The sequence below is a fragment of the Polyergus mexicanus genome, unplaced genomic scaffold, assembly GCF_030449975.1.
Source record: "Polyergus mexicanus isolate NDT 795.1 unplaced genomic scaffold, iyPolMexi1.0 SCAF_7, whole genome shotgun sequence".
NCBI classification, from domain to species: domain Eukaryota; kingdom Metazoa; phylum Arthropoda; class Insecta; order Hymenoptera; family Formicidae; genus Polyergus; species Polyergus mexicanus.
This window is the reverse complement of record NW_027223327.1, coordinates 6,297,692-6,309,060: the sequence shown is the minus strand read 5'-3', so window position 1 is coordinate 6,309,060 and position 11,369 is coordinate 6,297,692. Positions and strand designations below refer to the sequence as shown.

General features: G+C 29.5%; 1 protein-coding gene across 2 annotated transcripts; it reads left to right on the top strand.

Annotated features, from left to right (window-relative positions):
* The first annotated feature begins 4,256 nt into the window (after positions 1-4,256).
* Positions 4,257-11,143, top strand: LOC138934977 (uncharacterized). Of its 2 annotated transcripts, none has more exons than XM_070299168.1 (8): positions 4,257-4,867; positions 4,971-5,102; positions 8,336-8,465; positions 8,667-8,945; positions 9,064-9,114; positions 9,195-9,418; positions 9,504-9,666; positions 9,747-11,143. In XM_070299168.1, exons 3-8 carry the CDS (start codon positions 8,426-8,428, stop codon positions 9,878-9,880), a joined length of 891 nt encoding a protein of 296 aa, XP_070155269.1. In that variant the 5' UTR covers positions 4,257-4,867; positions 4,971-5,102; positions 8,336-8,425; the 3' UTR covers positions 9,881-11,143. The 2 variants fall into 2 exon arrangements, with proteins under 2 accessions (XP_070155269.1, XP_070155268.1); XM_070299167.1 differs by having other exon boundaries at positions 8,336-8,562; positions 8,658-8,945.
* Positions 11,144-11,369: the final 226 nt, after the last annotated feature.

The window sequence follows — 11,369 nt, the reverse complement described above, 5'->3', positions numbered from 1 at the left end:
CTTACTGACACGTAACTATGACGTTTCGAATGAACAAAACTTGCGTACATAGCGATCTCAGCTTTGTGCGCAGAAAAACGTATATCCTCAATTTCCTTAATGTCGTGCAAGAATTTTCGACTAAACTCACTTACTGACACGTAACTAAGACGTTCCGAACGAACAAAACTTGCGTACATAGCGATCTCAGCTTTGTGCGCAGAAAAACGTATATCCTCAATTTCCTTAATGTCGTGCAAGAATTTTCGACTAAACTCACTTACTGACACGTAACTGAGACGTTCCGAACGAACAAAACTTGCGTACATAGCGATTTTAACAATGTATGCCGTGAAGCGGTTCTTCTCAATTTCCTTGATGTTGCACAAGAATTTTAGACAAATCTCACTTACTGACACGTAACTATGACGTTTCGAATGAACAAAACTTGCGTACATAGCGATCTCAGCTTTGTGCGCAGAAAAACGTATATCCTCAATTTCCTTAATGTCGTGCAAGAATTTTCGACTAAACTCACTTACTGACACGTAACTGAGACGTTCCGAACGAACAAAACTTGCGTACATAGCGATTTTAACAATGTATGCCGTGAAGCGTTTCTTCTCAATTTCCTTGATGTAGCACAAGAATTTTAGACAAATCTCACTTACTGACACGTAACTAAGACGTTCCGAACGAACAAAACTTGCGTACATAGCGATTTTAACAATGTATGCTGTGAAGCGGTTCTTCTCAATTTCCTTGATGTTGCACAAGAATTTTAGACAAATCTCACTTACTGACACGTAACTAAGACGTTCCGAACGAACAAAACTTGCGTACATAGCGATCTCAGCTTTGTGCGCAGAAAAACGTATATCCTCAATTTCCTTAATGTCGTGCAAGAATTTTCGACTAAACTCACTTACTGACACGTAACTAAGACGTTCCGAACGAACAAAACTTGCGTACATAGCGATCTCAGCTATGTGCGCAGAAAAACGTATATCCTCAATTTCCTTAATGTCGTGCAAGAATTTTCGACTAAACTCACTTACTGACACGTAACTGAGACGTTCCGAACGAACAAAACTTGCGTACATAGCGATTTTAACAATGTATGCCGTGAAGCGTTTCTTCTCAATTTCCTTGATGTTGCACAAGAATTTTAGACAAATCTCACTTACTGACACGTAACTAAGACGTTCCGAACGAACAAAACTTGCGTACATAGCGATTTTAACAATGTATGCCGTGAAGCGGTTCATCTCAATTTCCTTTATGTTGCACAAGAAATTTAGACAAATCTCACTTACTGACATGTAATTAAGTAGTTCCGAACGAACAAAACTTGCGTACATAGCGATCTCAGCTTTGTGCGCAGAAAAACGTATATCCTCAATTTCCTTAATGTCGTGCAAGAATTTTCAACTAAACTCACTTACTGACACGTAACTAAGACGTTCCGAAAGAACAAAACTTGCGTACATAGCGATTTTAACAATGTATGCTGTGAAGCGGTTCTTCTCAATTTCCTTGATGTTGCACAAGAATTTTAGACAAATCTCACTTACTGACACGTAACTAAGACGTTCCGAACGAACAAAACTTGCGTACATAGCGATCTCAGCTTTGTGCGCAGAAAAACGTATATCCTCAATTTCCTTAATGTCGTGCAAGAATTTTCGACTAAACTCACTTACTGACAAGTATCTAAGACGTTCCGAACGACCAAAACTTGCGTACATTGCGATTTTAACAATGTATGCCGTGAAGCGGTTCATCTCAAATCCCTTTATGTTGCACAAGAAATTTAGACAAATCTCACGTACTGACACGTAACTAAGACGTTCCGAACGAACAAAACTTGCGTACATAGCGATCTCAGCTTTGTGCGCAGAAAAACGTATATCCTCAATTTCCTTAATGTCGTACAAGAATTTACGACTAAACTCACTTACTGAAGCGTAACTGAGACGTTCCGAACGAACAAAACTTGCGTACATAGTGATTTTAACAATGTATGATGTGAAGCGGTTCTTCTCAATTTCCTTGATGTTGCACAGGAATTTTAGACAAATCTCACTTACTGACACGTAACTAAGACGTTCCGAACGACCAAAACTTGCGTACATAGCGATTTTAACAATGTATGCCGTGAAGCGGTTCTTCTCAATTTCCTTGATGTTGCACAAGAATTTTAGACAAATCTCACTTACTGACACGTAACTATGACGTTTCGAATGAACAAAACTTGCGTACATAGCGATCTCAGCTTTGTGCGCAGAAAAACGTATATCCTCAATTTCCTTAATGTCGTGCATGAATTTTCGACTAAACTCACTTACTGACACGTAACTGAGACGTTCCGAACGAACAAACTTGCGTACATAGCGATTTTAACAATGTATGATGTGAAGCGGTTCTTCTCAATTTCCTTAATGTCGTGCAAGAATTTTCAACTAAACTCACTTACTGACACGTAACTAAGACGTTCCGAACGAACAAAACTTCCCAGTAAACACGCAGGGCTCATTTCCGTAACAATTATATAATATTCTATATGTATATATTACAGGTCATTAAAATGAAACTATAACGTATCAGTTATATCAATAACATAATAAATCTATAATTGTTGCATAGAATTGTTATGTAATTTTGTCGTTACTTTGTTATGTAACATTTTTACAGTTTTGTGAACGTTAATGTGCATACTCTAAAAGTTTCGTAAATGCTACGTAACTCTAACGACGTAAATGTAACGTTATAATAAATACGTAACATTTATACAGTTTTGTGAACGTTAATGTGCATACTCTAAAAGTTTCGTAAATGCTACGTAACTCTAACGACGTAATTGTAACGTTATAATAAATACGTAACATTTATGTATTTTTGTGAACGTAAATGTGCATACTCTAAAAGTTTCGTAAATGCTACGTAACTCTAACGACGTAATTGTAACGTTATAATAAATACGTAACATTTATGTATTTTGGTGAAATGTAAATGTGTATACTCTAAAAGTTTTATAAATGCTACGTAACTCTAATGACATAATTGAAACGTTATGTTAAATACGTACCAATTATGTATTTTGGAGAATGTAAATGTGTACACTCTAAAAACTTCATAAATGCTACATAACTCTAACGACATAAGTGTATCGTTATGTTAAACATGTAACATTAACATTATTTTATTGATGTCAATGTATACATTTTTGTTAAAACCTTGTAAAAAGAATTTGTAAAAGGAAGAGAATTATGCAGAAACAAGAAAATGAAAGATTTTGAGAGAGGAAAGTTGCGATATATTTATTTATAATTTAAAAGCGGTAACAATATATCAATCATGCCTTTTTTAGAGAAGAACTACAACATCACAAACGCGTGCTCCGTGCACACCATATACATTTATTGTGTGTGTACCACATTTGATTTTTTTTTGTGTGTATACAGGGTGATTCAAAACAACTTTTAGTTCTTAAAATGTCGTATTCTTGAATTAATTCTAAGACGATTTTTCCTTTATCAAAATTTTATCCGAAGCTTAGTTGTTAAATTATAATATATGTATACACACACACACACACACACACACATATGTAATACACAGACACACACGCACACGATAAATGCGTGTGGCGCACGCAAAGCGCACACTTGTAATGTCTAGTAATAACAAAATTTCCATATCGTATTACACATAAAAAAATATATACCATTGTTGACATTTTTGAGTGTTCTGAAAAGATGATAAATGCATATAATATCATTGAGAAAAACGTATTTGAAACATATTTTCTTAATATAGAGTTATAAATGTGGAAAATAAAATTATATATTAAAAAAAAAATTTTAAATATACACCAGATATCTTTTTTGAATGATATATGTATACTATTTTTCTGTTATGTAACATTTATGAAATTTTTATAGTATACACATTTACATTTATCAAAATACATAATTGTTACGTATTTAACATAACATTTCAATTATATCATTAGAGTTACGTAACATGTATGAAACTTTTAGAGTATACACATTTACATTCACCAAAATACATAAATGTTATGTATATTTAACATAACGTGTCAATTATGTCGTTAAAATTACGTGGCATTCACGAAACTTTTAGAGTATACACATTTATGTTCACCAAATTGCATAAATGTTACATAATAGAGTAACGACAAAATGACATAACATTTCTATGTAACAATTATAGATTCATTACGTTATTGACATAACTGATACGTCATAGTTTTGTTTTGTTCATTTATAACATATAGAATATTATGTAATTATTAAGTAAATATACGTTTACTGAAATTTTTTACTTATGTTCTTTGTGCAAGACGCATAATTAGTAAATTTTTCTCTACATTATGTATCTGTGTAAGTTATGTGAACATGCCCTAGGGGGTAAGTCTGTGATTGGCTTATTGTTAGTCGTATTAAGTATACGTGCAAGCATAGACATAGTCGCTGCTACTTGCGAGCGAGAGAGAACGCAAGGAGCACGGAACAGAGTATGTCCTTTTCTACGTGTATCTTTACCCCCACTCCTTAAATAAAGGCAAACGCTCGGTCTAGATATACTATGTCTATGCGTGCAAGGCTGCGTTCGGAAACATCACTCGTGTGCACACGAGTGTCGTTCTATCTTTGTTATGTACCAAAAGTTAAACAAAGATAGAACGTCGCTCGTGTGCACACGGGTAATGTTTCCGAACGCAGCTCTAGTGCGCAATCATCGTACAAAGCATCCCAAGCTTCTGCGCGCTAGACTTTACTTTTCAATATGGCCAAATCTACGAAAACAGTAGTTGTGCGTGTGAAAAAATTGTGTTGAAAGTGTGAACAGTATCGAGATATTGGTAAGTATGAAATAAATATTAACTTAATAATTAATGCCAACAAATGATAATTGTTGTCTTGTGGTAAAAAAGCTATGCTAAAGATTGAATTCCTCTTGTGCAGTGAACAAAAGATACATCGCGTACCACGTGAAAACTGAAAACCACGTGCGCATAACAAAGGACAAAGGACCTCGTGCCGGCGAAAGATACACCTAGTTTTGCCTCATTATTTTTATATTTTGGCATTTTTATAGTAAGTACGATTTATTTTATGCAACATTATTTTTCCCATGTTTTTTTTACAATATTTGTTGCACGGTCATATAATGAGAAAAACAAGAAATCTCTTATTTGCACTACTTTTTGAATCAGAAGCTTGAATATTTCGAGTGTAAAGTTACATCATTTCTTAATTATAGATTTTTTATTTTTTATTGCATTGCGGCATACTAAATTCCGGTTTATAATTTTTTTATAATGATCGTAATGGTAATTCCAATGATAAATGATATCAATTATGAAATATAGCTTTTATATTGTTGAACAAGATATCTGCATTAGAAAAAACTGTAGATATATTTTTTCGAATACTTCATATATTTTGAAAGTTTATTATTGACTGTTTTCATAATAATTTTTTGCAAATGAAATAGAATCTTATAATTAATAAATATTTTCTATGCATGAGTCTTAATTTTTCAATTTGGTATTTGATCGTGAATTAATTTGATGTAAACTGATTTTTATTCAAGTATAAAATATTTAAACATGATAGCATTAATTATTACAAGTCATTACATAATGAAGTTATAGGTCTTAAAAAATTGTAAATATTATATATAATGCTTATATAATTACTTTAATTTATAATTTATAGTTTATAATAACATGCAACGTAACAAAAAAAATTATTCGTGTTTAATTAATTACAACACCAAAATACATTACAAAAATATTTCCGTTAAAAGACATTAAAAAATTATGTAGGTTGTTTCACCATAATTGTGAGAAATCAAATTTTTCATATATAAATGAAATACTATTTAAGAAATATAGATTGCATTTTTTCTGAAATTTTCTATTAGCGTCCTTAAAATATTACATAAATTATATTTTAATTATTGAATTAGTTTGTTTCGATAAAAAACTGCAAATGTCTTAAAACATTTTTTATTTGTCAAAATATTTTTAATTCTCCATATAAGCTTCCTATATATTGTTTCAGTGAAAAAGGAAAATATAATATAAACAATAATATCAGGCAAACCCAAACCTATATTCGTATACATAATCGCAATTCATCTATTTCCTATTGCTTTATAAAATTATATTATGTCCAAATCAAAATTAAGACTAGACATTAATTCTTTAACGCCAAGGCAGCGGCGACGTATTTTCTTAAAAAAATTTCGTAATATCTGCCAAATGACTATTAATTCAAATTTGGAAATTCAAAATAATATCGTAAGTTTATCGAATGGGCCAGGTAACATCGAACAATTACCTCAGCAGCAAAATGTACTAAAAGAAATTGATATCGATTATTCCAATGTAATGAACACTCATAAGTGTACAGAAAATAATCATGATTTAGTTTCTGAACATTCGGAAATTAGTATTGATAAAAATAGTCTTCAGTTAAGTATTTCAAGTGATAAATTTTCTAAAACAGAATTTTGTAAAACAGAACTTATTAACGACATCCGATTATGGGCTATTGAAAATCGTGTCAGTCATTCTGCTATTAGTAGTTTACTGAAAATTCTAGTAAAATACGGCCATAATGTTCCGATTGATGCTCGAACTCTATTTCAAACGCCCAAACAAGTAGACATTATTGAAATGACACCAGGAAAATATTATCATGCAGGTTTAGATGATAGTTTGAAAAAATCTATTCGTAAGCATTATTGTCGAAATAATTTACCATCTCAGATAAATATTAATGTGAATATAGATGGTCTTCCTTTAACAAAATCTTCTGGGAGTCAATTTTGGCCTATTTTAGGTAGTATAGTTGCAGATATTTACACCGAACCGTTTATAATTGGTGTTTATCATGGTTTTGAAAAGCCAAAATGTTGCAATACTTTTTTGAAATATTTTAAGGATGATTGTTTAGAAATTTTCCGAACTGGCATTGTAGAATACGGCAAAAAAATAACTGTGAAATTGAACGTATTTATCTGCGATGCTCCTGCAAAATCGTTTATCAAGGGAATCGTTTATCAACTAAAGGACATAATGCGTATTTTGGATGCGGTAATTGTATTCAAGAGGGAGATTACATAGAAAATCGAGTAACGTACCCAGAAATTAATGCAATGTTAAGATCAGATGAATCTTTTAAATTAAGAAAACAAGAAGAACACCATAAAATCACTTCAAATCTTGAAGATTTAAACATTGGAATGGTTACTCAATTTCCTTTAGACTACATGCATCTCGTACTATTAGGAGTAATGAAAAAATTGTTGCAGTTTTGGATTAAAGGTAAACATAATGTTCGTATGGTTGCAACTCAGATAACTCTTGCTTCAACTTCTTTATTATCTATGTCATTATTCCTACCTAAGGAATTTGCTAGAAAGCCAAGGAAATTAGATGAGGTTGATCGCTTTAAAGCCACCGAATTAAGACAATTATTATTATATACTGGGCCAATAATCTTTTTTAAAAAATTATCACGTGATAAATATGTTCATTTTTTGAGTCTGAGCATAGCAATTCGAATTTTATGTAGCAAAGAATATTGCGTACAACTGCTTGATTATGCACACAGTTTATTATTGTATTTTGTTGAAAATTATTGCACATTATATGGTCGTCAATATTTATCATATAACGTTCATAATTTAATTCATTTGTGTTATTATGTAAAATTATGGGGAGTGTTAGATAAATTTAGTGCGTTTAAGTTCGAAAATTACATGCAAAAAATTAAATCAAGAATTAGATCTTCGAGTCGGCCATTAGAACAATTAGTCAATCGTTGTAAAGAAGAAGATAATTTTAATATAACAAATGTAGAAAAGAATTATCCAATACCAAAAGTACGTATTATAAATGGCAAAAAGATAATAAAATCAGTTCAATGTAAAGGTTTCTATCTAAGTACAAGAACTGCTGATAATTGTTGTCTTTTGTTAGATGGTACAACGATTTCACTTACGACAATTTATTTTAAAAATAAACAGATTTACATTATTGGCAAAAAGTATTTAAATATTAAATCATTTTTTCGCATTCCATGCAACTCTTTAAATATCGGAATTAAAAAAATTAACGAGTCACAGTATGAGTTAATTACTATTCCATTGTCTGATATTAAATTAAAATGTGTAAAACTGCCTTTATGTGACGAAGAAGCTGTGATCTTGCCTTTACTGCACCAACAAGATATATGTTTATGGCGAGTACTCATATTGATAGAATATATAATTGAAAACAATATTAAATTAATTAACAAGTTTTACTTTTTTACAGATTATTAATAATGGTAAAAAATTTCGCTGTCGTAACTTTTCCAAGCGATGGGAATAATGAAGAAGAGATCGTATCAGAAGTTCCATCTTTATGGCTTTCTTCCAATTTAACAGAATGCTGGTGACCATCGGTAAAAAATATAAACATGTTTATTGTGAAACAAACTCCACCTGTTACTAATAATCCTAAATGGACACTTTATCCTATCAAATTTCATGGATATTATGGTAATTTATATTTTACTTCAGAATTTATGTATTTATTTTTTTAATATTTTAAAAAAATAATGTAATTTGTAAATTACGGTTTTGTCCTAATCAAGATTCATTAGATGAGGCTAGACAAAGAGCAACGAATTATTCTTCAAGCGATGAAAATAATACAAATCAAATAAAGAAGTCATGCACAAAACGGTCACTAAATACAGTTTATGATAATGAATCTGAATCTGATTCTAATGACTCACGTTCAATTATACCAAATCCACCATCAATCCACAATGTCTCACAATCAGCCAAAAATATTCAATCAATCTCAAATATTTTGGATTCAACAATTATTAATAATATTGATATGGAAATTCTTGATGGAACTATAGTACCTCACAAAAGTAATTTTTATTTTAATTCTTTTATTCCATTTTTATTATCTCTATAATAAAACGGTTTTTTTTTAAATTATAGTTATTGTTTATTATGAGTAATCTAATACTTTTTTAATATTTCTAGATATGCAGGATGTATATACGTTAGTGTCAGAAATGTCAGATAAAATGGAAGGTTTTGTATTTACTTTTTATCTTATAATTTTATTAATATCTCTTTATGGCATTGTTTACTCAATATTATTAATTTTTTAGATAATTTTGAAAAAATATGTACAGCTATAACTACAATTTCATTAGACATACAAACTATAGATATTCGTTTAAAAAACATAGAAACACAACATAACCAACATAAGTCTAAAGACTCTGCCAGGGATACATCAAATATACAAAAATCTTTTCCGTTTAAGAGTATAAATGAAATAATAGCTTTTGAAAAGAATTTATCAGAAAATGCAGATGAGTACAACAAATTTGTAAGTTTAATTAAGTTATTTAAATGCAAATTTTATTTAAATAGAATAATGTAAATTATATTATTGGTATGTTTTATTTCTAAAGATGCTGTATATATCTCGCATAGGCGGAGGGTCCGCTAAAGAAAATTTAATTCGTATATATCGAACTTTATTTTCTAATGAAGTTGCCAAGGTATCATCCTGGAAAGGACTACGTAATCATTTTAAAATAAGTAGTTTAAAGTCTATATTGACGGGAATACAAGGTAAAATATATTTTTATATTTATAAATAAATTTATAAAATATGCAATTTAATTTAATGTAAAATTTTTTTAATAATTCAGCAACAATTTTGGCTCAACATCAATTCACAAACAAAGAGTTTGAAGACATCACGAAAGAATGGTTTCGCCAAGGTGGTCAAAGGCTTAGCAGACAACAAAAAGACTCTGAAGAAGCAAATCCGCAAGTTATTTAAATGTCTCAAAAGCTTATTATTTTTTCATTATAATCTTTTTTCTTATTAGTCTATGAGCTTTCGGCTTATGATCTTTTTTTTATTGGCCTAGAGTCTTAATTAACATAAGAAATATTTTTTTTAACTAATGTTTTTTTTATATTGAATGATTTTAACATTAAACCTACCACGACTGGTTAAACAATCGGTCAAAACGTTATCAAAGTTTAAAAATTTCTGCATTTGGTATAAATAAGTTGTCGGTAGATTTAGTGTTAAATACTTAAGTTTTTAAATTTTTATGTTCTAAAATCTAAAATCATAGTCTGCACTCTTTTCATTTTGAGTTCTCAACGTCATTATTTGAGTTAAATACTTCTTTTAGGAGAATTAGTAGAATTAAAGTATGCATTATGTTGATACATTTAATAGTTTATCTAACAATCTTTTTAATTACAAAAAGTATAATTGCTTTATTGTTTTTCTTTCAAATGAAAATCGAATTGCGTTTCCATTTTTGTTTAAATTAGATTTATTCTAACGGTACACACTTATATTATTAACAAATGTGTTATAATTAACGAATCATACATGAATCTCAAAGATTTTGACAAGTGTGTTTATGAAAAGTTTATGGATGTAAAAATTATAGTTTTCATGTGGGGAGAAGCCTAAAAAACTCATTTCTTATTGATGTATAGCGTTAAAACAAAAAATAATATCGCGAATACTCGAGTGTACCGTGAAGTTTAAATTTATCATATTAATTACTATTATAATAAATTTATAATTTATAATATTTCTAAATTTAATTAATTTATAATATTATTAATTGTTATTAGTGTACTATATTTTGCAACAAAATTAGGAAATTATTGTACTTCGGCGTAAAAAGGCGTAGAAAGGATGAAATTGATATACTTTTCGAAAAAATTATCACAGAATGATATTTAAAACAGATTTTAAAGCTAGAAAACATAACTTTCCAATGCTCTAACGGAGATTTTTCTAACGATTTTTCTTATACAGATTTTATTACAAGTGGTGCTACTTTAAAATGAGCTTTGTAATTGTAGAAAAAAACTTCAACTTTAATAGGCGAGTACGTAGAGAACAATTTTTTCATCAATTCTATTAATTGTAATAAAACTTAACATTTTCTCTTTAAAATGCTTTTTTTAAACAGTTCTACGACCATATGACATTTTTTTTGCAAAAATACGTGAATTTGATTCTTTTTAATTTTGTGATTCTAATTGTTTGCAAAGTATATTAATTAATACAATATAAGTGCAATATAAGTGCAATTTGTTATTTAAGTTTGAAATTATTATTAGCTATTAGTATATTTAAAGTTTTCTCTTAAAAAAAATATCTAAAGTTATGTAATATAATTTAAATTATCATTATAATTGTAATTTGAAACAAAAATTAATTTTATAAATATTAATAATATTTGTTAAAAGATTTATTCATAAATTTGTTACAAGATTCATTTATTTAACAATTT

Coding starts and splice junctions, on each gene's coding strand:
- LOC138934977 (XM_070299167.1), top strand. CDS start 8,481: ATGTTTATTGTGAAACAAACTCCACCTGTTACTAATAATCCTAAATGG. Junction 8,946..9,063: donor AACTATAGTACCTCACAAAA/GTAATTTTTATT, acceptor TAATATTTCTAG/ATATGCAGGATGTATATACG. Junction 9,115..9,194: donor AATGTCAGATAAAATGGAAG/GTTTTGTATTTA, acceptor TTAATTTTTTAG/ATAATTTTGAAAAAATATGT.